At 34.1% G+C, this 25,743-nt stretch overlaps 5 protein-coding genes and 1 non-coding gene across 6 annotated transcripts; 4 read left to right on the forward strand and 2 right to left on the reverse strand.

Moving 5' to 3' along the window:
• Nucleotides 1–761: 761 nt before the first annotated feature.
• Nucleotides 762–5,046, forward strand: LOC130941271 (uncharacterized). Its single transcript, XM_057869708.1, has 13 exons — nucleotides 762–906; nucleotides 1,003–1,156; nucleotides 1,243–1,448; nucleotides 1,612–1,649; nucleotides 2,007–2,086; nucleotides 2,442–2,509; nucleotides 2,613–2,922; nucleotides 3,335–3,447; nucleotides 3,529–3,594; nucleotides 3,859–3,949; nucleotides 4,120–4,187; nucleotides 4,582–4,619; nucleotides 4,749–5,046. The coding sequence occupies exons 1-13, from the start codon at nucleotides 817–819 to the stop codon at nucleotides 4,933–4,935; spliced, it is 1,509 nt and encodes a 502-aa protein (XP_057725691.1). The 5' UTR covers nucleotides 762–816; the 3' UTR covers nucleotides 4,936–5,046.
• Nucleotides 5,047–6,422: 1,376 nt separating this feature from the next.
• Nucleotides 6,423–9,887, forward strand: LOC130940343 (proteinaceous RNase P 1, chloroplastic/mitochondrial-like). The gene is made up of 6 exons (XM_057868454.1): nucleotides 6,423–7,678; nucleotides 7,799–7,888; nucleotides 7,963–8,144; nucleotides 8,415–8,535; nucleotides 8,815–8,883; nucleotides 9,218–9,887. Exons 1-6 carry the CDS (start codon nucleotides 6,542–6,544, stop codon nucleotides 9,359–9,361), a joined length of 1,743 nt encoding a protein of 580 aa, XP_057724437.1. The 5' UTR covers nucleotides 6,423–6,541; the 3' UTR covers nucleotides 9,362–9,887.
• A 1,503-nt stretch (nucleotides 9,888–11,390) lies between these two features.
• LOC130940753 (aquaporin TIP2-1-like) lies at nucleotides 11,391–12,969 on the forward strand. The gene is made up of 2 exons (XM_057868982.1): nucleotides 11,391–11,892; nucleotides 12,417–12,969. Exons 1-2 carry the CDS (start codon nucleotides 11,515–11,517, stop codon nucleotides 12,783–12,785), a joined length of 747 nt encoding a protein of 248 aa, XP_057724965.1. The 5' UTR covers nucleotides 11,391–11,514; the 3' UTR covers nucleotides 12,786–12,969.
• A 906-nt stretch (nucleotides 12,970–13,875) lies between these two features.
• LOC130940754 (photosynthetic NDH subunit of subcomplex B 3, chloroplastic) lies at nucleotides 13,876–15,495 on the reverse strand. Its single transcript, XM_057868983.1, has 6 exons — nucleotides 15,179–15,495; nucleotides 14,976–15,086; nucleotides 14,825–14,881; nucleotides 14,684–14,746; nucleotides 14,247–14,309; nucleotides 13,876–14,138 (listed from the first exon to the last, which is right to left on the reverse strand). Exons 1-6 carry the CDS (start codon nucleotides 15,416–15,418, stop codon nucleotides 14,058–14,060), a joined length of 615 nt encoding a protein of 204 aa, XP_057724966.1. The 5' UTR covers nucleotides 15,419–15,495; the 3' UTR covers nucleotides 13,876–14,057.
• Nucleotides 15,496–15,550: 55 nt separating this feature from the next.
• Nucleotides 15,551–15,624, reverse strand: TRNAK-UUU (transfer RNA lysine (anticodon UUU)). Its single transcript has one exon. It is a non-coding gene; the product is annotated as a tRNA-Lys (tRNA).
• Nucleotides 15,625–19,822: 4,198 nt separating this feature from the next.
• On the forward strand, nucleotides 19,823–23,886 carry LOC130941876 (tRNAse Z TRZ4, mitochondrial). Its single transcript, XM_057870503.1, has 11 exons — nucleotides 19,823–20,273; nucleotides 20,354–20,398; nucleotides 20,476–20,530; nucleotides 20,687–20,730; nucleotides 20,817–21,239; nucleotides 21,354–21,604; nucleotides 21,695–21,821; nucleotides 21,907–21,957; nucleotides 22,083–22,486; nucleotides 22,582–23,212; nucleotides 23,302–23,886. The coding sequence occupies exons 1-11, from the start codon at nucleotides 19,860–19,862 to the stop codon at nucleotides 23,617–23,619; spliced, it is 2,763 nt and encodes a 920-aa protein (XP_057726486.1). The 5' UTR covers nucleotides 19,823–19,859; the 3' UTR covers nucleotides 23,620–23,886.
• Nucleotides 23,887–25,743: the final 1,857 nt, after the last annotated feature.

Raw genomic sequence — 25,743 nt, forward strand, 5'->3', positions numbered from 1 at the left:
ATATGTTGAAATATAAATACACATTGAAAAAAAAAAAAAGCCAACAATGACAAATGTATTTACACATAAATACATTGATGACTAATTTTAGTAGCAAATTTTAATGTTCAAATAGCATTTTGATATGCCTTTGGTGAGTTATATACATTCTAGCTAAACTTAAAAATGTTTTTTTAAGTTTTATTTTGTTTTAATTTTATTCCAAAAATTTTTAATTTACATCAAATATACCACTGACAGTTAAATTTTCAACATATTTAAGACTAGTCCAACAATAATGTATAATAATTATATTTGATTTATTTGTGTTAAAAGTTGTTCTTATGTAATTATTGTTGAACTGATTTTAAATTTTTTGAAAAATTAGCCGTCAGAATTATTTTTTATGTAAATCGAAAATTTTTAGGATAAAATTAAAACAAAATAAATCTTAAAAATATTTTTAAAATTTTTATATTCAAAGTTTGATAACTATCAGTAAAGATCTAATTAAAAAAATCTAGTATAATAATTCATTGATAAAATTATAAGGACAAAGATAATATTTAAACCAATTTTTTATTTATAAATAAAATAATATTTTGTTTAAAGTTTTGTTGTCATCCTCTGTAATGTTTAAAGTTTTTTTTTGTTTCCGTTACGGATGTTTAAAGTTCGTTTTCAAAAACGTGAAGCCCAATACGGGAATAACCATTGTAAAGGCCCACATTAAAAGGCCCAATAATATTCTGTGACAAAAAAAATGACACGTGAGTCCTGCGTGTTCGTGCGCTTTGGGTTTCTGCACTGGTGTGTGTGAGAGAGAGAGAGTGGAGAATGATAGCGTGCAGGTCTGTGTTTCTGAAATTCACCAACACGTATGTTGCTGCTGCTGCTACTGCTACTGCATCACATCGTATCTTTCAGGTTCCGTCATTCCCCACTCGATTTGTTTGTCTATAATTTTTAAATTTGTTCTAAGATTTTGATTTGAATTAATTTGAGAATTTCGGAACTGAGTAGGGAAAGTGCAGTTATCATAGTTTGAGGTGTAATTACATGATGCGTGGTAGAAATAGAAAGAAGAGAATATGCATTGATGATAAGAACTCCAATAACAAACCCAAAACCATGCTCTGGAGACCAGTTTCCACTACTGCCACTTCTTCTTCTCTAGGTAGCTATTACTATTACTTAATCCTCCTATTAATTCAGTAAAAACTTGAGTTATCTGAGCTACTATTAAATGGTGTGGTTTTCTAGAAAGTTTGGCTATGAAGGATTTAACGGTTGAGTCAGAAGATGGAGGGCAAGTTCGAGCCACTATTTCAACTGATCATACCATCAACGAAGCTGTTGTAGTTACTGATGAAACTACTGAATCGGCTACCTTTTTTTCCAATGATGAACAGAGAGTAATAGAAGGGGAATCGTCTAGTTCCATTGAGAAGCATTCAGTTTCTGTTGAGGCAAGATTAGAAATTTCACTTCCTTTCTTGATTAAAATGCTGTCAGCCTTGATTAAAATTGTTCTTCACACCTACTTCAAGCTAGTTTCTTTTCTGATTATGAACTGAATAGTGAAAAAAATTCTGCAGTTTCATCTTTGTTTTCTTTGTGTCTGTTGTGCAGGTTGGCACTTCGCTATTTCGATTTATTAAAGGAAAAGGGTAAAGCCGTAAAGCTAGTTTTAAATTTATGTTTGTCTTTGCTTGCTACATTGCTTTGCCAACTTGAAGTAGATAAATTTAAGAAGAAAATGAAAGGGAGGGTGCCTATTACATGGGTAAAGCTGATAAAAAGATTTCTTACATAGTTATAAATAGAAAACAAATTATGGGCTGGGCTGAAAAGACAATTAATAATGCATAGAGGAATTTAAATGGTTTTGGCTCTTGGATTCATATAGCCAATATATAGGACAATCGTACAAATATCATTGCTGTTGTCATATGCAAAGGTTAGAAGATTGAGTTTATTATTTGCGAAGTATATTATATGCTTGTTGCTTATACTTATTGTTTCAGGGGATCCACACAACAGAAGATAGAAGAGGAATTGGGGGTTAAGATAATAATACCTACTTCAAAAGAAGATGATTTTGTTAGTAAGTTCCTGGCTGTCCCTAAGTTACTGCCTAACTTGTATGGATCAAATTGAAATGTTTATTTTCTATTATGCTTTCATTTTAACTTTGATATGGTTATGTCATAGCTGATTTAATATAGTTCATTCATAATATAATATATTCAGTTCATGAGTGTTTGTTAACTCTATATATGTAGCACTTGATTGATTGAGAGACCAGCACATAGTAATTATATGTGCAGGAATCTTTCATTGGCTTAGTTGGTGGATTTTCATTTAAGTAGAGGCTCTTCCCTCTTACCAGCTTGACTCCTTACTACTGTGCCATAAGGAAATCCAATATCTAAATGATTTGTTGTAATTGTCTTTTGCAGCCATTGAGGGTATTTCTGTTGATAGTGTGAATTCAGCTGCAGAGAAGATACAGGCTATAATTGATGAGGTCAGTCTACTGTCCATACCGTTTGTCAAAAGTTCTATGGCTATGACTACATTCTTTGTCCAACTTATGCAAAGATTCATGTATTTTCTTGTGTTTATACCAGTCAGTTAATAGTCGAAATCTTGATTATTCACACTTCATATCACTTCCATTGGCCATCCATCCTGAGTTAGTTGATAAACTCATCAATTTCCAAAACTCTATATTGGGAAATGAAGATGCTAGCACGAATGAGGATGAGGATACTACTGAAAATACAGAAGTAGATCAATTGTCAAAAGAAAATGTTGATGTTGCAGTTGAACTTAAAGTCGAAGATGGTAGTGCAGCAGTTAAAGTTAATCTTACTAACATACCACTTGTCAGTTATGCACCTAAAGCATCCAAGTCTTCCAAGTCTTCCACTTCCTCTGGTATGAAAACAATCTATTTTGATATATTTAACATGCGTAATTGGTTTAGAAATTCGCATTAAGAGACTCTGGAATTAATTCTTCAGCCTAAATATTTTTATGTATGTGCTTATGTTTGTTTTATTGCATTTTAATCTTCCTCTTCATTTTCCACTTTGTGGAGCCTGAAGCCTAAACTATGTTTCCTGGTTAAATTCCCAAGATGATTTTATTATGCAGTGACCAGGACCATTTTTATAGTGTGTGAATATAGTTTATCGCGTACAAGCTCGACATGATCTGTATGTCTATGTTTTACATCTCCTAGTATCTCATAACATGTTATTCTCCCCCCCCCCCCCCCCCCCCTCTCTTTTTCCTACAATCATAGAGCCAATATTAAATTTCACTGAGCTTGGTCACACTTTTTCAGATTTGGGGATTGACAAATCTATATTCATAAAGCCTAAAACCTTTCACCTTACTGTGCTCATGCTTAAGCTCTGGAACAAAGACAGAGTTAAGAGAGCCACAGAAGTCTTGCAGGTGATGTTTGTTAAATTCAGCATTATGACATGTTATGTGAATTAGATTGTTATGTTTATACTTATATATGTAACTGTGCAGAGTATCTCCTCAAAAATTATGGATGCTTTGGATAATCGGCCTCTTTCTATAAGACTAAAAGGATTGGTAAGAGTCTATTTTGTGGTCTATTTTAGCAAAAATGATTTTCATTTATAACTACTTTCTGATTACCCATTGCCTAAATATAAAGTGACATTTTAGGACTAAGATATTCAATAAAGACTAACTGTACACGACTCAAAGAATCGACATCTTAATAGTTTTAATATCTTTTGTTGCGTAGAACTTTTTTCCTTTAACCATTAAATTTGGCTCTTGCGGAATTTGTTTGCCATCTTTAATAAGAGAAATATATTCCCGATCTTGCAGGATTGCATGAAAGGTTCTTTGGCAAAAGCCCGTGTTTTGTATGCTCCTGTGGAAGAAATCGGCAGTGAGGGCCGTCTTTTGCGTGCATGTCGTATCCATCTATGAATTGCTTTGTGTGTGTCTATATTTCCTGGTGTAGGGATTTAGGAGCTTATTTTTGTTCTTCTCTGAATAACGGATAATTATGGATCAATAACTATGCATGTTTTTGATAATATTTTGCTTTCCGAAGTATTATTTGTGTTTTCTGAGCTTTTCTAGAAGTCATAATTGATGCATATACTGAAGCTGGACTTGTCTTAGAGAATGATGCTAAGCAAAGCCTCAAGGTAAATCAAATTTAGCGGGTTCATTGTACAATTTGCTTCTTTTGGATAGATGGTAACTAAAATATTGTAACCTACATGCCTGAGAGTTATGTTAATGCATTCATTGCATTGTTAGCACATGTTTTGATCTGAATTATGATATCATCTGTATATTTGTCCATATGTACCCTATTGTGAATGCTATTTATCGTTGCTTTTAACTGAATTATCAATCTCATTCTAGCAATAAAATATAGTAGTTTGGAAATACCACTTTAATGGGACAATAAAGGAAAGAAGGAATACATTCTTCTTATGAGCCTTTTTTAGGAAACTGTACCCCCGGAATCATGCTTCACAACCCCCTCTTCTGTATTTCGGCAATTTTCAACCATCACTTGTCTTGTTTTTGCAGTTGCACGCCACTGTGATGAATGCAAGGCACAGGAAAAGGTAATGCTGCCGTTTGTATTTCTTTTGTTCAAGTACTCTCTTAACTTTGCACTATAAACAACTTCCCTTGATCTTTAGAACTTCGGAACAGAACTTATCCGATATCGATTGCTGTTGTTCACTGTTCAGGAAGACATGGACAAGAAAGGCTGATTCTTTTGATGCTCGTGGCATATTCAAGCGGTATGGATCAGAGGAATGGGGGGAGTATCTAATTCGTGAAGCTCATCTTTCGCAGAGATTTTCCTTTGACGAAACTGGATATTACCATTGCTGTACTTCAATAACTTTTCCTGAAGAAATGCAGGTAGAATGATCGATGTCATAAAATTTCTGCCTGGCTCTCCCATGTGTAATGAGGAATCAGGATTTGGATAAATTTTCTGGTTAATGTTTCTACTTGCAAATAAATAAGTCAACTTGCTAATCCTAGTTATTAAAATACTCTTCAGGAAGAGTTATTGAAGTACAGCAATGGTAATATATGGATCAAATTGAGACCAGAAATAAATAAGATCTTTTCTTAGAATGGTTAATTTTGAAGATACTAAAATACTCTTATATGTTATATATGCCTATGGATCAAATTTTGTGACCAAAAATAATATTTTTTATTCCACGTTATTGTATATTTAAAAATTTTTTTTGTTTATATATTTTTTGTTGACATCGTTCCTAATATATCCATTTCCTATGCATACTAAATTGACGTGTAAGAAACGCTGCACAAATGAGTTTTTTTTATTACAATTGACGTACATGGATAAACTTTCTTAATCACTTGAAGCATCATTGTAAAAGACTAAGATTATTCATTTTCTAATGACGAGTAGGAGAATATAACTTTCTTAATCACTTGAAGCATCATTGTAAAAGACTAAGATTATTCATTTTCTAATGACGAGTAGGAGAATATAAGGTAGTTTTTTTTTTTTGGTGGTCAACAGGCTGGCCTAGACGGGGAAAATAAGGTAGTTCTATCGTTCTATTGCTTGCTTGAAACATGATAAGCCCATTTTTAAAAAACTCCAAAAACTACGGCAAAATCATATTTTTGTTTTTTAGGTTCCCGGAATTTTAAATGTAAGAAGTATGAACACAATTATAAAAAAAATCTGAGAATTTAAATTAAGACATTGTAAATGATTGCGCCTTTTGTCAATCCAAAGGACAAACTATTGAAGTTTAAAGTTTCAACACTTAATTTGTTGTCTTCTTTCCAGCTATTAGTTGTTCGGGTCCCAAATTTATAAATGACAAATCAAAATTTTAACTATTATAGTTTTCTTATATTTATGTTTACTCAAGTGCAGTTTACTTCACGTAAAATTGATAGCTAAGAACTGTTAAATAATTTGATTGAGTTGACTAAATTTTCATCTAACGACTTTCAGTTATTAACTTTGCGTGAAGTTAACTGCACCTGAGTTTCTACCTTTCCAAAAAGAAAAATAAAACTCATGTTCTTTCGGACTTATGACTCAATTTTTTTTACGGCATCCTTAATTCGATAGGTTAAAGTGTTGCATATATAAGATGCGATTCGAACATCTGATATTAATTTAAGTGGAAGAGTGAACTAGCTAATGGACCAATGCAAATTGGTTAATAGTTGATATTTTTTTTACACAAAAACTCATTTTTTAAAAGTTTTTGGATTTTTTTTTTTGTTTAGGTCTTGGGATTTTGGTTTAAACATGGAGAACATTCTGGAAAATTGGGCCGAAAGCCCGAAATCTAAACTCAATCCAGTTAAAAGAGATAGATTTACCAAAAACGAAAATAGATTGGGTGTTAGTTTTGTAACGTCATAGACTCAGATAGATAGATAGCAAGCACTAATTTCTCACTCTGAAAGAAAAGGGCGTGCTGTTAGTTTGGTGCAAACTGCGACGGTGGTTAACGCCGCCTTGTGAATTGTGATGCCGCCGCGTCCAACCTTTCTGACGACTCGGCTCACTCCTCTCTTCTCCTCGCTCTTCTCTCATTCCCAATCTCCCTACTTCTCTTTCAATTCCAACACTCCTTTCTTCTTCCGTCGCAATGCAACACGAACACTCACCACAATCGCTTCTTCTTCTTCTACTTCTTCTTCTTCTAGAAGAACCTTCTCCAGGTACAGGAAATCTCAATCTCACCACCTCAGCACGTTAGCTGAACCCACCGCAGTTAAGCTCTCAACCAAGGCACGGAGAAGAATCGCACGTGGATCTCCCGAGGGAATCTTAAAGCACAAGCTCGACGAGTGTTCTAAGACCGGTAACCTTGTTGAAGCGCTTCGTCTCTATGATGCCGCCAGAAACGACGGCGTCTCGATGAACCTCGATCACTATAACAAGCTCCTATACCTCTGTTCTGCTTCCGAGTTAGGCCTCAAGAGAGGGATGGAGATTTTTCAGCAGATGTTGATTGATCGTGTTTTGCCTAATGAAGCTACCTTTACCAATGCTGCTAGGCTTGCTGCTGCGAAGAACGATCCTGACATGGCATTTGAATTGCTGAAGCGAATGAAGGATTTCGCCATTGCGCCCAAGCTGCGGTCCTATGGCCCTGCTCTGTATGGCTTTTGCAAGAAAGGTGATGCTAACAAGGCCTATGAAGTTGATGCCAACATGATTGACTCCGGCATTGCGGCCGAAGAGTCCGAACTGTCTGCTCTTTTGGAAGTCAGTGTGAGTTCAAACAGGGAAGATAAGGTTTATGAGATGCTGCAGCGGTTGCGCACCACCGTGAGGCAGGTGTCTGAATCGACTTTCGACGTGATTGAGAGTTGGTTTAACAAGGAATTCGCATCCAAAATTGGGGAAAAGAATTGGGATGTTAACCGGATAAGGGAAGGGATTGAGCGAGGAGGTGGAGGGTGGCATGGACAAGGGTGGCTTGGAAGTGGCCAATGGAAAGTGGCAAAGACTCATGTGAATCAGGATGGACATTGTCTTTCCTGTGGTGAGAAGCTTGTTAGCATTGATATTGATCCCAAAGAGACTGAAGATTTTGCTGACTCTTTATCCATATTGGCTTGCAAAAAAGATCCTAAGTTAAGCTTTATTCATTTTAAGGTATAACATTTTTTCACTGAGAATTCTGTTGAATTTTGATGGTTGTTCTTGTTCATTATAGTGCCTTTACTTCCAAGTAATATTGCCATAGGGACTGATGTGTAGGTTTAACTTTTGCAGAAATGGCTTAAGCGTTATGGCCCTTTTGATGCGGTTGTAGATGGTGCCAACATAGGCCTTGCGGATGGGCAGCATTTCAGCTTTGCGCGTGTGAGTTGAAATCATTCATTTTATTGGCACATGACAAAAGCATCTGCTTAATGGTTCTTTGCCATTGGTTGTAGCTTAGATTCGTTGTTGAAGAATTACGCCAAATGAGCCCTACGAAGAGATTGCCACTTATAATTTTGCATGTAAATCGAGTAAATTGTGGTCCTGCTCTGAGTCCAAATAACAGGAGACTTATAGAAAGTTGGAAAAAGAATGGCGTCCTTTATGCTACACCTCAGGGCTCAAATGATGACTGGTAACGAAGTACTCCATCATATTTTAGTTAGATTGAGTTGGCTAATATTGTTTTCTCTTGTTATGAATTTCCAATTAGCCTAACGGTGCTGAAGATCCATGTAGTTAACTACATCTAGTGAGTTAGGATTTGGTTTCTGGTTACTTGTTTTGTTACATATTTAGGCCAAGGCCATCATCAATAGGAATGTGAAATCTTAAGTATAGATGTATCTTAGTATTTATGCTTACAGTTACAAAGCTGTGATGTACTAAAATGTTGTTATCACAGGTACTGGTTGTATGCTGCTGTTCGTTGTAAATGCTTACTCTTGACAAATGACGAGATGAGGGACCACTTGTTCCAGCTACTAGGTTCGAGTTTCTTTCCACGATGGAAGGAAAAACACCAGGTATTTCAAACTATCAGAGAAATTCTTTTACACTGTACAGTTACATCCTAATCCCATTGATGATAGATGTGTTTCGTCTTGCTCCATTTTCCTAACCATAATTTTTCCTGACAACTATTCTAGCATAATAAAATTGGAATCACGGGCTATTGGATTCTCAAGAACTTAAGCCTTTCTTGATGCTGAATTTCTAAAGCACCAGTTATCTTCTGCTAATGACTTCAGTATATGGTTTTTGACTCAGTTGAAAGACTGCTGAAGCCTTTTTTTGTTGTGCAGGTTCGAGTGTCAACCTCCACTGGCAAACCTGTCCTCATTCCGCCTCCCTGTTACTCAATAGTTATTCAGGTGAGATGATCACCCAACTGCTCTCCTTTCCATTGAATAAGAGTAGCATGTTTCCACCAAGCCTCAACAGCATGGTGCTTTTTCTCCACACTTGGTATTGAAATGAACTCACACTTGTGGTCTCAATGGTTTGGACCCATAATTTTTTAAAGAAAATGAGGAATTTGGTGATTGTCTAACTCCAATTATATATTTCTCTTTATCCATCTATCTATTAGAAGCAGAAAAGATGATTTACAGATAATAGTATGCTTTGTTAGTTGTATACGTTAGCTAATAGTCTAATACCGTTGTCTCATGGAAGTTAAATAAGCTTTTGGATAATATGCTGCAGGAATCTGCAAATGGCAATTGGCATGTGCCGAGTGTAACTGGCGATGATCTTGATATACCAAGGAAATGGTTGTGCGCTTCTAGATGCAGAGAAAAATCATTACACAATCTATGGAAATCCACCTCGACCACTGTTTACACATGAGAAGTGGAAAGGAGTTTTTTTCTTATCCTTTTTATTTATTTTCAGCAGCCATAAGTATTTTCCTTATCTTAAATTTGCAGTTGCATCCTGCAGTGACAAATGCAGGAACAGGAAAAGGCTGCTACCATTCTTATCTTTAGGTTTCCCTCAGTAGTTGATATTCAGAATGAAATGAGCAAAATAGTTTGGTTATTTTGATTCTTGAGGCAAGTTCAGGTAGTATGGACCAGAGGATTAGGGCTAGCTTGTAGGTGATTTAGCGTATGAGCCTTGGCTCAAGTAGATAAAGTCCCATTTTCCTCCTATTCATTCTATCTTCTTTGTAAGAAAATTCTGTTGTGCTACCACATCTATTCCTGAACTGAATATGCAGGTGCAGGTAATATATATGATTGATGGATTTATTTTTACGGATTTTGGCTCGAGTCCACAGTATTTAATACAAAGTTTTTGGTAATGAAGAGCAAGAAGGAGCAAAATTGGAAGGAGAAAAAAATTGGTGTTTGTATCATTTTTGTATTTGTCTCTTTGGTACAAATTTTTTATGGTATAATAGATAATTTCTTTTTATGTTCTCTTATTTTTTATTAATTATTTTTAACATCAAAAGTGAAAAAGTAATTTCTAAAAGAGTTGACTAATAATTTGCTATAAGATCAAAACTATTAATATCTTAAAAACATAAGTAAATAGCTAACGATTAATAAGTCAGGCTAAAAATTTTGGAGAATATCAAATTCTTCTCATAAAATCATGTGATTATTTTACTGTATCCATAACCTTCTTTTAATAACAGCATATGATGATATATGATAGGATAAATTAGGAGATAAGATGCGCGTACAGATCCATATCTTTAAACAATTGTTGGACGTTAACATGTTTATTTTATAGCCGCCTTATGGGTCCATCTCTTCAAACAATAGTTGGCAGATAAGATTTCCTTTTTAATTAGTGGCTAATACGTAGTTATTGAGACAAAACATGGGCTGCTGCGACTGCGATGGCAGTAGTCTAGTGTTGAAAAAAGATCTTCACATAAAACTATAGAAGTATATACTATTTAGTATTTACCTATTAGTCCTCATTAACCATTTGTGCTTAATTTGAATGAAACTATGTATTTCCATCATCAAATTATTTATGATGCTTTGAAATTAGCAATTGAAGCTCTTTCATGAGTTCCTACTTCCTATCCATGCATGGCAATAACATGCAGCCATGGCCCAATCACTAGCCACTCCATGTTCAACTTTTGGCCTATTACCATAGGACAAAGAGAATCACATGGGAATATCCAAATTAAAACACTTTCTCTTTTCTTTTGTTCTTTGATAATGTACAATAATTGGCAAAGGGTTTGTTACTTTGTTGGTGTATACAATTTAATGATGACATGATCATAAATTCATAATTAACAGTGCTTTTTAAGTTGTTTTTGAAAAGTTTTCTTCATTTTAACGGTGCCCAACAGCTCCTTAAGATTCTTTTATTTCATTAGCTCCAATTAGCCAACAACTTTTCCATGACATAGACCAAAACAACCATCATTTAAACTACTAATCCGAATAATACAAAAAACAGAATTGGACCTTGCTATTCTGTGGACCAAAGCAATTCATGCATTGCATAGTTGCACTCCTCCTTTTGTTATATGATTATTATTATTATGTCCTTCACATTTTGCCCCACCAAACACCACCTCTATCTCTAGTCTCTACTGTACTCACATGGAGGAATCATCATTCATTGGCTTCGAGACATTTCTAATGAATTACGTCAATGACAGCTAAGATTGCCAGAAAAAAGACCCCATTTGATTTGAATTGATATTTCGTATTTAACCATATTCTCTTTTACTCCTTTCTAGTTTCAAACAATAAAACATAGACAGTAATATAATATAATATAATATAATATAATATAATAACAACAACAATAATGCAACTTCAACATGGCCTATCTAATAAGCCGTGACCTTATTTAATAAAGCTTTAATAGCAACTAGGCAAATTAAATCCTACTATATACAGATATAAATAGCTCAACAAAGAAGCATAGTGTGCTATATTATATGTATCTAGTTCTTATAACATTTTCTTATCTTCTCTTCTCTCTATCTCTGAGGCTTCCATAGAAACTTTTAGAGAGAGATGGCTCGCATAGCATTCGGAAGATTCGATGATTCCTTCAGTTTTGGCTCCATCAAGTGCTATATTGCAGAGTTACACTCAACCTTGATCTTTGTTTTTGCTGGTGTTGGTTCTGCCATTGCCTATGATAAGTTGACCTCAGGTGCAGCTCTTGATCCTGCTGGGTTGGTAGCAGTTGCTGTTTCCCATGCTTTTGCTCTCTTTGTAGCAGTTGCTGTTAGTGCCAACATCTCTGGTGGCCATGTCAACCCTGCAGTGACTTTTGGCCTAGCTCTTGGTGGCCAGATCACCATTCTCACCGCTATCTTCTACATAATTTCGCAGCTTCTTGGCTCCATAGCCGCTTGCTTGCTCCTCAAGCTTGTCACTGGAGGCTTGGTAAGTTCACACTGAACCAAGTCAACCATCCTATATGTTTTCCATGATGATTTCAAATCATTTTGTGTGTCAACCATGGCAAAAATTGTCATCCTTGGGCCACAAGCTTCATGCACCACACAAGGGCATGTCTGCTATTTTTCCTCTTTATCACATTGATTGAGGGGACAACTTGTTTTATTGTGTTGGAACTTGAAACATAGTTTCCTGCATAATTTCTTTAGTATGTGAACTATGAAGTAGGACCTATTTTTGTTAGAATTTTCTGTTGTGGACTTTTATTAACTGTTGGTTTTTGTCTTTGTGAAAACGGGTTGAATGTTTAAGCTTGATATTTCTGTGATCACATAAAGTAATGGAGTGATTCAATTTGGGTTTTGAATGTTACATGTATTATAATTGGTGTAGGACCCCTTGTAATTTAAGTCTTTGATGGTTAAGACCAGATCCTATTGATATAAGAGATTAACTGTGATACATTCTTAAGCTAAGAGAAACTAAATGGCAGTGATTTTTGTGTTCAGACTATTCCAATCCACAATGTTGGAGCTGGAGTTGGAGCAGGAGAAGGAGTTGTTGCTGAGATTATAATCACATTTGGATTGGTGTACACTGTGTATGCAACAGCAGCAGATCCAAAGAAGGGTTCATTGGGAACAATTGCACCCATTGCCATTGGTTTCATTGTAGGTGCCAACATCTTGGCTGCAGGGGCATTCTCTGGCGGCTCCATGAACCCTGCACGCTCCTTTGGACCTGCTGTTATCAGTGGAGACTTCACTAATCACTGGATCTACTGGGTTGGACCTCTTATTGGTGGTGCTGTGGCTGGTCTTGTCTATAGCTTTTTTTACATGCCTACTGAGCATGCACCATTGGCCAGTGATTTTTGATGATTTCTTGGAGATTATTGCCTTTGTAATTCAAGTTCCTCTGTAATAAAGGAGGAAAAGCAAATCTTGTTTTTCTTTCTTTCTTTTCTTATCTGATTTATCCTTTGGCTTTTTCAGCTTGGCATGTAAGAGAATTCAAGAGATTATTGATATGTGCAGTGGATCAGTAGTGTTTAATTATTCATCTCTGGTGTTTATTTCTTTTTTCTTTCTTGGGTTGCTATTACTTTGTTACTAGGGGGGATTAGCCTGCCATTATTGGCATCTAGAAATGAATTGAACACAAGTTTATGATTCAGAGATATTTTAGGCTGTAAATTATGAGAATCTCAAATGAGAAAGCATTAGACATATAAAAAATAATAACAATAGTCATAACACCTTTAGGTTTGTCATTTTGTGCTGTCCAAATACGAAGAGTGGTTAGAAAAGAAGATACTAAGAATCCTAATTAAAGAAGATAATCTCTTAATTAATGCAAAAGCTTCAAATGGAATGATTGAGGTATATGCAAAAAGGGTGATAGTGCAGTACAGCAAGCAAGAATTATTGATGTTGAATAGTTTTAATGGCAAGGGTCCAAGCAATACATAACAAGACAAATGAAAACAAGAAAATGGTCACATCCATTAAAAACATTTAGGTAGAGTGGACCCTATGCTCTATGGGGACCCTCTACCACATTTGAAAGATAAGGCTGCAAAAATATCAAACTAACTTCACTGCTTCAATACACTGTAGTAGCAATGCTCTATTTTGATCAGAATTTAGCACCAAAGTTCCTTTGTCTTCATAAATGTTGATGTTGATGTACAATTTGTGTTTCCTAAACTTAGAATAATAATTGCACTTGATATAACAAGAGAGCTATCTTTTCCTTGCAAAAGTATCCAATTATCCACAATTTTTAGCAGATAAGGTGGAGTTATCTCCAGTTATTTAAATGTTTGAGTAAAGAGAAGATAAACTACTCAGTTATTTAATAGATGTTTTACTTCTTTTTGTTTCATATATTGATTAATAAATATTTTATCCTGATTTCTTTCATCACTGTATGGAATTGACATTATAATGTATGCTATGTTTCTCATTCTTTTTTTTTCTCCCATCTCTTGAAGTGCCTGCCACTAGAAGATAGAATTTAACTCCTAATTACAGGTTCCAAGATTTTCTTCATCATTTTGCAAATTGCAAGAGACCAAGAACAAAAAAATGCATCATGAAGACTACTTCATTTTCTATTTACTTTTGAGTACAACAACAAAAGCCTCCTTAAGAATCCTCTGAATCATCTTCACGGTTTTGATACTTAAATTCATGGCCTTTCCACTCTGGTAGTTGTTGGATCACAAGCTGCATTAAGTTAAATGAAACCAAAAATCAATCAACATATACTATACTATAGTATATAGTTCCACATAAAAATAAAGTGATGATCCAAAGAGTTTAGAATCGACGAACCGCGCCTGTTGAATCTGGTTTACCAACAGTTATTTGACATGCTAATCTCCAATTCTTTGGTTTCTGACAGAAAGAAAAACACGAACATAGAAAATGTTATTAGCAGAGTCCAGTTCAGAGACTAAGGGCTCGTTTGGGAAATTTTAGAAGTAACTTATTTTTAACTTTTGACTTATGAAAAGTAGTAGTATTAATGTCTGGTGCAATTTTTAAAACCAAATTGTAACTTTTTAAGAAGCTATTTAGGAGTTTATAGAGAAGTTAAAAAAAATGACTTCTCTCATAATACTTCTACTTTTCAAACACAAAATAACTTATTTATAAGTTACTTTTAATAGAGTCATTTATTCTTTAAGTTATTTTATTAAAAGGAACTTAATTAAGTTGGTTACCAAACTGGACCTAAGTATCAAAAACAATGATTCACATTCACTCACCCTCTTGAGATGCTCTTTCTCTTTATCAGTGCGAGGATTAAGAAGCCCCCCATCTTCAAGAACCTAACACCAATTGTAAAATAGTACAAATCAATCAATATGCTAAATGTTGTGGTAACATTATACAGAAATGAAATTCACCTCGACCATACAAGTGGCACAACTTCCACCCCCAGCACAATTCAACAAAGGTCTACCCTATAAGAGAATAATCAAAGTAGTTGTTAGTTAGAAGAAAAACAAAAGAACATGGTTGTAGAAGAAGGAAGGTGTGTGTTAGTGTGTTACATACATAGGGTCCATAGAGATCAAGATTGGAATCAAGCATTATGTCCCTAAGCTTCTGGCCACCACAAGCAGTACGATAATGAATGTCTGGTGTTCCATCAGGTAGCAACACAGGCTGAAGTTAACAAGAACAACACCATAAATTAAGATAAAGACATGTAACTATAAATGCATGGAAGATATTAGTTATGGCAAGATAAGATATACATGTATGAATGCGAAGCCAACAGAGGGAGGAGCTTGGGAGGGTTGAGTGGTGTTTTTGTCTGTGTCTGTGTTTGTGTCAGGGACAGTGCTGATAGCTCTAACAACTACTCTTCTTGTTGCAAAGGTGTGGTTCTTATTAGAGGAATGAATAGGAATCATGAAGCTTCTTCTCAAGTTGTTATGGGAATAGGGTGAGAGAGAGCATAAGCCATGAGAGGAGTTGAGTTGGAGGAGTGACATGATTTTTTTGAGGTTTTTCAGTGGGGTGTATTATGTATATGTGGTTGTTCTTGTGATGATGATCTTATCTCATCTTCAACTCTCTACCTAGGTGGTTGTTTCAAGAGAAAACAAAAAATGCATGACCCAAAACGCTAGAGGAAGGGCTTGAACCTTCGACCTTGTGGTAAAAAGCCACACGCTCTAACCAACTGAGCTACTCCAGCTTGGTTGAAAATTTAATTGTTAGTCATTTAATATATTCAACTATTAAAAATATAACTCCTTTAATGTTTTAATTAATCTTAAAATAAAATAGTAAGATTTAAGTCTAATAAAAATAGCATGATCTTATGTGTATATAAAATATTAATTATGAAATCAGTTATTTTATATAATATATATATAATTATTAAATATTTTAGGTACAAACTATGATCCTTACACTAATGTATTAGTTGAATGATTGATAATTAATGAGTGTTTATAACAAAATTATTTTAGTGTATATTGCTAAATTAGAGAGAATGATTTTTTTTTATTTTAGTGTTAGAGCATCTAATAGTGACTTAATATAACTATATATAGTATTCAATTTTTTATATCCACATAGTACTTTTAAAAAAAATAATCATATTATGGTTTATTTTTTTGGTTATGGAAGCTATATATGTATTGTGTTTGGTTATGGATTCTGGGGATGCTAAATAAATGTGTGGGACAATTTTTTTTATTTATAGTGTGAAGAATTTGGACCATGCAAATTTTTTGTTTGAAAAATTTGATAAACAAATTGAAGGGTTCAATTTAAAAGGAGGAAAATTTTGAATTTTGGAGTAAGCTAATCGGATCGTCCGTGTTGTATATATCTTTAATTTTTTATAATAATGCGAAAATCAAATCGTACAGTTTGAGTTGATTATTATAAAAAAATTTTTGAATGAGCTGAAACTAATTGTTGGGTCCGATTTATATATATATAAGTGTGTAACTCGTAAACAATATATCAAATCCCGTTTTCTTTTCTTTTTGTTTGGCTTCTTCTTCTGCTTTCTTTTACTCGTGTTTCTCTTTTCTTTGGTATGAAGTAAAAAAATTTGGGAGTGAAGTTTTTGTTTTTGTTTAGGTGAGTGAGAGAAATGGAAGATAGAGTTCTTTTAAAAGTGTATTATTTTGATCAGATTTTGTTACAAACATCTGAAGGAGTAAAATTTATGTGTAAAAATTCGTTAGATGTTGTTATTCCCTTCACAATCTCATTTGAAAAGCTCAAAGATATGATTTGTGAGAATATAGATTCTGAGATGTCAAGAAAAATATCATGTATTTTATACATATATCCCATACCAGTATTTGGTGGATTCGTCCAATTTCAAACCAAATATGTAACGGACGAAGCAAGTATGCAAGAGATGTTTTCAGTGTATATTGAAAGTTGTGCTCAAATCTTATTCATCGAGTTGTACATTGAATTCGAACAATCTGAAGCCGACCGGAATATTGTACGGGAAGATTACAATAGTGACAGTGAATAAGAGTTCGAAAAGAAATTACGAAGTTGTTGGTTCAGACGAAGATGAAGATCAAGGTGACGACACTATGACTCCAACTGTGACAGACATGGTAAATGCACTCGCAAACGAAGTGTCGTTTGAGGAGCCATCTTTCATGCGAGTTTTGGATTTGGAAGCATGCATGTTTTGGAGTTTCCGGAATATATGAGTGCAGGTATGTAATTGCCTATATTTATAAAAAGGATTAGAATTTTGTAATAATTTATCTTAATCGATGGACCAAATAGTTAAGTGACATGTGAAAATATACTCAATTAGCATTTGTTTATGTGTTTATTTAGTTAAGTTTAAGATAATAATTTTTTGTTAGTTATTGATTTAGTTAAATATAAATTAGTATTTATTAATTAGTATTTAATTGTGTTTATGTTTTTATTTTGTTTAGACTGAAATAATAACCTTATGTAAAATTTATTTATATCATAATTGATGTAGTGAGTATTGATTTACTTTTAATATCAGTTATTAAATATTCGTGTATTAAGTATTTTTCGTATGGCTGCCATTGCGGCAGAAATTTCTATTGTCGCAGATGGTGAATTTGCCGTGGGGATGGAATTCAGTTCAGGGAAGCATAGTAAAGATACATAAAATAGTTAATTGATACATAGAGAAGTTATGCAGCTTCTTCTACGGTCCGACTTTATCGGTGCAACTCCAAATTGGTACAAACACTCCGCCTCTAATACTTCAAAACTACTCATAGTCATCCCGATCACTGGAAGACCGTCCGTCGAAAGACCAAGAATTATAGCTACGTCTTCTAGTGTTACGACACATTCACCAACTGGAAGGTGAAAGGTATGCATGTCTGGGTGCCACATTTCGACTAGAACATTTACCAGTGCTTTCTGACATTGAACTACTCTAATTTGGGACACATGATAAAACCCAGTAAATTATAAATGCTCCTCAACCTTATCATTGTACCGATCCAAAAAGACAAGATGATCACATGTCAACATCTGTAAACTCTACAAAAACATAACAAATTATTATTCAAATCATTATTAACAATTACTAATTAACAACAAGAATATAATAATTTTCTAACTATAGCAACTAATTTATTAATCTCGTGCTAAACTTTTTATTGATTACCAAATTTACTAATTACCATGTTAACCTACCAATTAATTATTTATCATTATTGAAAAAATTTTACAATTAACTAAACAAAAAATATTAATTGACATCCCACAACTATCATACATAATTTTACTAAATCTAATTAAAAAAAATAATTTTTCTGAATCCAATTTACTAAGTAATAATATTTTAACTTCTAAATTTAATTAATAATACTACAAATTATTTCTAACTTACCACTAATAATAATAACTATTAGATACTTTCAATTTTTATCTAACTAATAATGTTCTACTGTAATAATATTAAAACCTCAACTACAATAACAATTAAAAGGCTAACAATAAACAAATAATTATTACCAAAAATAAAATACATTATATTTTACAAAACCTAATTATTAAACAAAATTATCAACATTATTCCAAAAAATTATACACCGATTGAGTTTATTTATTGTTACGAAAAACTACTATAATTTATAAAATTATAATTTCTGAAATTAATTATAACAGTTAGTTAATTAATTATAATTACTAAAATTATTACAAAAAATTCTACACATGTATTTTCTACTAATCTATCACATTAGTCTAACTTAAATATTATCATTGATTAAAATGTTTTCTAACTACATTTAAACATACATATTTCTAACTATTATTTAAACATTTATTTCTAAATTTCTATCAACAATAATAATAATTCTGTCACATATATGTTCCTCAGTTCAACTTCTAACAACAACAATTATAATTAAATTTCTAAAAATAATATAATTCTAAAATATAAAAAAATTAATAAATAAATTTATAAAATCAGAATGATTGAGATATTTTGTAATATGAAATTTAGGACGATTAACATTTTTAAATTTTTATTTTTTGGCATTTTAATTTTCTTTGAATGAAGTAGAGGCAGGACTTGTTGAAGGAGAAAGAAAAAGAGAGAATGGCTGCTTGGTGGGGATGAGGGTGAAGCTGTGAAAGTGACTCGGAAGGTGGGTGTGGATGGAGTAAACGGGGTATGTTAGGTTAAAGGGGCACCGTTGTAGGGAGCAAGACGCATGGAACACGTGGCTGGAGTGAACAACTTGGACTGTCCGATAAATCCCCTCCCACTCGCACCGTCCGATTACTCTTTCGCTGACATCACATGCAGGTAAAACACACCTGATCTCCATAAGGAGGTCCTACCCCATTCTAGCCTCCATAATAAAATTAAAAAGTGTCATATTATATATATAAAATATCAACAATCAATTAACTATTACATACAGAAATTATAAATAAATTTTTTTATTATACTACTATAAATAATCTAATTATTTATTTATTATATTATTTACATATTTAATTATTGTACTATAATATATTTGATTATTTAGTTAAAAAATATAAATTAATATATATAATTATTGATTTAATAATTAATAAAAAAACATTATGTACCAATTTACCAATATCGTATTTTAGATATATTTTTCCAAAAATATAAAGTAACTACTGAAAACTAGTTTTAAATTTTTATGGAAAAGTCTAGAGGACCAGCAGTTTTATTGAATTTTGGCCGGCATGTAACCAGCAGAGGAAGGTGAGCCATTGAATAAAATTTCACACCAATCTCACACCATCAAATCATCATTAATGGCTAATTGATGGCTAACAATCACAAAAATTACTGGTCCGTAGCATTGCTCATTTTTTATTATCCCTTTGGGATTTGGGTGCAGAGAAAGAAAGAAAGTGGGCAAAGGCTTAAACCCTTGAAATAAAAACAGGGTGGAGTGAGAGAGGGGAATGGCCCAACTCTCAAATTTTCGCCTCTTTCTCTCCAAACCCTCCACCCTCCACTTCCGATCCATCTTCTCGACGGTTATCGCTTCCTCTTCTTCTCCGAGACGACACCGTAACGCCCCTCTCCATCTTACCCGCAGAAACAACAGCAACACCCGCGGTGGCAGAGGAAGAACCACTCACCCAATGGAACTCGACAAGAACGCTTCTTCTGCTGGCTTCAACAAGCGCAGAGCAGAGGGAAGAGACAACAACGACGCTCCCAAGAAGGACCTCCAATTAAAGCATCGCAAGGTCAATCCAGTTAACACCATAGCTTATCTTCAGATACTCGGAACTGGCATGGATACTCAGGATACTTCTCCTTCCGTCTACCTCTTCTTCGATAAACAACGTTTTATATTCAATGCTGGAGAGGTCACTCTTCCTTCTCATTCTCTCATTTCTTATCTCTCTCTCTCTCTCTGCATTTTCTCAACCTCTCTTGCTTGTTTCAGGGACTACAACGATTTTGCACTGAGCATAAAATTAAGTTATCCAAGGTTTGAATTTGAATTTCAAGTTCTTATCTTTGTCATCACTAGTTATCAGCTCACGAAATGTACTTACCTTTTTGCAGATTGATCACATATTTCTAACTCGTGTTTGTTCAGAAACCGCCGGTGGCCTTCCAGGTTTGTCTTCAATTTTTAAGAATCTTGTGGGTTTACATGCAAGTATTGCAGAAAATAGCATTGCTTCATTGCTAAGATACTCATACTAGAAGAGTAGAACTTGATATTTAGATTGGATTACTAGAATGTTGATACATATCAGTCTTCGACTCACAGGTTTGCTGCTTACGCTGGCTGGAATGGGAGAAGAGGGGATGTGTGTAAGTGGCGGATTAACTTCGTGTTGTTGTTCAACTGTGTAATGCATAGTCTGTTGTAGTGATTGATAGGTTCATGTGATTTGCAGGTCAAGATATGGGGCCCTTCAGATCTTAAGTTTTTAGTAGATGCCATGAGATCATTTATTCCCAATGCCGCCATGGTTCACACAAAGAGCTTTGGCGGCACCGATGATACCACTGTGCTTACTGGATGTAAGCTATTGGACAATCCCATTGTTCTCATTGAAAACGAGGTGGTCAAAATATCTGCTATCATCCTGCGACCACATCACCCGATGACACCTTCAGAGACCCTTAACTCACCCAACGGGAAAAACCAGGCTGCTGCGAAGCCTGGTGATATGTCTGTAGTATATATTTGCGAACTGCCTGAGATCAAGGGAAAATTTGATCAAGATAAAGCGAAGGCCCTAGGTTTGAAACCTGGGCCAAAGTATCGTGAACTGCAATTTGGAAATTCAGTGCAATCAGATCGCCTGAATATTACGGTAATTTATGGAATATGCACTGATATTTCAATCACCATTTAGTTTGCTTTAGTTAATTTTAATTAATACCTGGCTTCCGTACATATTAACGTAACCATTTGTGTGACACAATAGGTTCATCCAAGTGATGTCTTGGGTCCTTCTGTTCCTGGTCCCATTGTACTCCTTGTTGATTGTCCAACAAAATCTCATTTGGAATCGTTATTGAATGCACAATCACTCACTAGTTACTATGATCAAGAAGCTGGGAAGAGCGTAACGTGTGTGATTCACTTAAGTCCTGCTTCTGTTGTAAGTTCTTCAGATTACCAGAAATGGATGAAGAAATTTGGTTCTGCACAGCATATCATGGCTGGGCATGAAAAGTAAGTTGCTAGTTTTTCTGGCAATTCCTCCTTTTTTGTTTCTTCTACAACACATTATTTATTACTCTTGTTTGCTTCTATTGTTCTCAGGAAGAATGTAGAGATTCCTATCTTGAAAGCTAGTGCAAGAATTGCATCTCGACTTAATTATGTTTGTCCTCAGTTCTTTCCAGCCCCAGGATTTTCATCACTTTCAAGTGCTCTTGCTTCAAGTGAGGTTTGTAAAATGCTGGAAGGGGAACTTATACTGTATTTAACAATAAATTAGTCTAATCTGGGGGATTGATTTGTGTTTTTTGCAGGGTTCCTTTTCTGAATCTTCTAAAGTCATTTCTGCTGAAAATCTTCTCAAGGTATCAACATCTGACTCGGCCCTGCTGTTAATTTCTTTTTTCTTGTAGAAGTCTTTGTATAAAGCTTTTATAGTCTGACTCCGCAATATTTGTATACTTATGAACATATTAACTGTGTTATGCAGTTTACATTGCGTCCTTATGCTCGTGTTGGGTTGGATAGATCCGGTACTCCAACCACGGTGACTTCCACACAAATAATTGATGAGTTACTCTCAGAGATTCCAGAGGTCGTGGAAGCAGCTCATCATGTAAGTCAGCTCTGGCAACAAGCTAATCAGACAAAGGAGGATTTAGTTCCCGCAGCAGATCGAAATATGATGATTGAGGAACCTTGGTTGTGTGATTCTACTGTTCCTTCGTGTTTGGAAAATATAAGGAGAGATGACTTGGAGATAGTTCTTCTTGGAACTGGTTCATCCCAACCATCCAAGTACAGAAACGTGAGTTCAATATATATAAATCTTTTCTCAAAAGGAGGTTTGCTCTTGGATTGTGGTGAAGGAACCTTGGGACAACTCAAAAGAAGGCATGTCCATCTGTATTCTTTAAACACATTTTCACTTTACTGCATTTTTTGCGATTTTAATGTGAATAGTTATTTAACACATCCTTTGGAAACAGATATGGTGTAAGTGGTGCTGATGATGTTGTGAGAGCTTTAAGATGCATTTGGATTTCACATATCCATGCTGATCACCACACTGGCTTGGCTAGGATCCTTGCTCTGCGCCGTGAATTGCTGAAGGGGGTGCCTCATGAACCAGTTCTTGTTGTAGGGCCAAGGCAGCTTAAGAGATATTTAGATGCTTACCAAAGACTCGAAGATTTGGATATGCTGTTTCTAGATTGCAAGCACACCACAGCAGCTTCATTGGATGCTTTTGAGGATGGCTGTGACCTGAACAATAGTAATAGAGAAGTATCCGCATCAAAAGTTGATTCAACTTTGTTTGCCAAGGGATCTCGTATGCAAAGTTTATGGAAAAGACCAGGCAGTCCTGTTGACAAAGATGCCGTTTCTCCTATCCTAGAGAGATTTAGGGGGGTAATACAGGAAGCTGGTCTGAAGTCCTTGATTAGTTTCCCTGTTGTACATTGCCCACAGGCATTTGGTGTTGTTCTAAAAGCAGCAGAGAGGACTAGTACTGCTGGAGAAGTGATACCTGGCTGGAAGGTTGTATATTCTGGCGACACAAGGCCCTGTCCAGAGTTGGTAGAAGCATCTCGAGGCGCAACAGTTCTTATACACGAGGCAAGTCTTCCTATAAATTGATTAATGTTATCTGCATCTTAATGCCATCAAAGGGAGACTTGTTTTAACTTGTTTGAGAATTGATGCAGGCAACTTTTGAGGAAGCTATGGTAGAGGAGGCTATAGCAAAAAACCACAGCACCACAAATGAAGCCATAGAAATGGGAAACTCCGCTGATGCATACCGAATCATTTTAACTCATTTCAGCCAAAGATATCCTAAAATACCTGTGTTGGATGAAGCAAACATGCACAAAACGTGTGTTGCATTTGACATGATGAGTGTGAATGTGGCAGATTTGCCCGTTCTTCCAAAGGTTCTTCCATATTTGAAATTGCTTTTCAGAAACGAAATGATAGTTGATGAGTCAGACGATGTAGTAGACGCTGTGACCGCCGCATATTAACAAAATGACTCCTATTCTATTTACTTTTTTTTTTCTTTTGCTTTGCATTGTATATTAGATTGTTATAGACATAGATCATAGAATCATGCTATCAAAAAAAGCAATATATATAGTCATTCAGTTCTCCTTGGAGCATCAAGTTTCCTTCCTAAGCCAAAATTGACCTGTATTCCTAGATTTTTCGTTTTTTATGCACTTGTAACTTCACTGAATTATTAGTTAAAAGTTAATTTTACATTAATATATATTAATGAAGTTTTCTGGTCACTTTCGCATGCTGCAAGAAACATTAAGTATTATTATTGTATTAATCCATCTTTTTAATTAGTAAATATGTAAAATTATAATAAACATAGGATTATTCAAAATGATAAATGAATAGATTTTTTCTCTTTTTCTTTTTCGTACATCGGCTAGAAATAGAGACCTCTACAGAGGAAAGGAAAACAAATGACATTTGAGTTATAGTTCATTGATTGTCTTGAATAATTTTATAAGTATAATATAAAATACTGAGTTAAATCCTAAAATGATATCTGAGATTGATTTAATAAAGAAATCCAGTTTATTTTATTTTACACAAAAAGTTGGTTTAGTTTTTAAAGGTTTTTTTTTTATTTTTTTTATGTATTATCTTTAAAGGATAAATTTGATACGTTTTTTTCTCTTTCTTCAAATTTATTTTTTTGTTTGAAAAGTAAAGTTTGATATTAAAAAAAAAAAACTCACGTAAGAAAAATTGGAAATTGAAAAAAAAAATAGAATTCATATAAAAATAGTCATAGATGGTACCAATCTTTTTTTGTTTCTCCTGCTTCTGTTTGTATGTTTCTGGAGAGTTTTGTTTTGTTTTCGATGACTCAAGTTTTTACTCAAGTTTTCACTCTAATTTCTTCTCTAACACCTATTCCAAATTAAGGTGTAGAAATTGATTCAATTACAAATTACAAATTTACGGTTAAATTAGATTTCATGATAATCAACTATTTAACATTTATTTTTTTAGTAAATTATTTTCATGAAAATTATTGTTGATTTTTCAAGACTATTTTATCAATAAATTATTTCTTTTAAAAGATTAAGACAATAATTCACTCGTATAGAAATAATATTTTAATATAATGTACGCTTTTGTGTTTTTACTAAAAAACTTGAATTTATTTTCAATGAAATGAAAGTATATAATCAAATCCTTATATTTCAAATTTAAATCATCAAATAAATAAGAATAAAATTGAATATAAATTCATTACTCTATGCAGGCACATGAGTCAACTTTCTAATTACAAAGTCTTGTTTTTGAAAAAAACAATTTGAAGCATCGTCCTTGCAAATAAATTTGGTTGAAAACTCAACATAAGTCAAATTTTGAGCATAAAGATATGATATGTTTGCCGTCATCCATCTCAAAAATACAGACTTATGAGATACTACTATTTCGACGATATCATTCTTATTAGAAATTTCACTATAAACTATGGATTGTTCATCCTCCAAATAAAATGGAAGTCTAATAATAAATGATTCTTTCTCTTGGATTTTGTTTTCAAATATATACTAGGCTACCTCACATGCCAAAATGTACCTACAATCATAATAATTCCTAATTTCATCGACAACTTGTGTGGTTTCTGATTAATCACCAGCATTGTATAGGTTAGCTGTTACACGATTATTGTCCTTGTGTACATATTTAAACAGATACTTGATATAACTTATTTGGCATGTGTATTTCACATTTATGTGGCACCCGAACTTGAACAACAATTCTGGATTATACGAAATAATAAACTTGTTATCTAGTACACATTCTTTTTTTGTCACAGTTCGACCGTTATTGGTACGCCTATATTTAGGAAACCCAGTTTCGTTAATAAGTGTTTACTGCCTAAACTCTTTGGGATAAAACTTTAAATAAAATCCATTCTTTATGCAAGGTAAATTCTTGTTGTATGGCCCACATGGACCATGTACCATGTAGTTTTGAATAGCTCCATGTAAATTTGGCCTTTTATTTTTATCAGGAATCTCAATCGTTATTTGTTTGTCTATGTCATCTAGTGTTTGTGGCTTGAACTCATTACTCATAAATAAAAGAATATGTGCATGTGGAAGCACTCTCTT

Source organism: Arachis stenosperma, chromosome 7 (genome assembly GCF_014773155.1).
Source record: "Arachis stenosperma cultivar V10309 chromosome 7, arast.V10309.gnm1.PFL2, whole genome shotgun sequence".
Taxonomy (NCBI): Eukaryota; Viridiplantae; Streptophyta; class Magnoliopsida; order Fabales; family Fabaceae; genus Arachis; species Arachis stenosperma.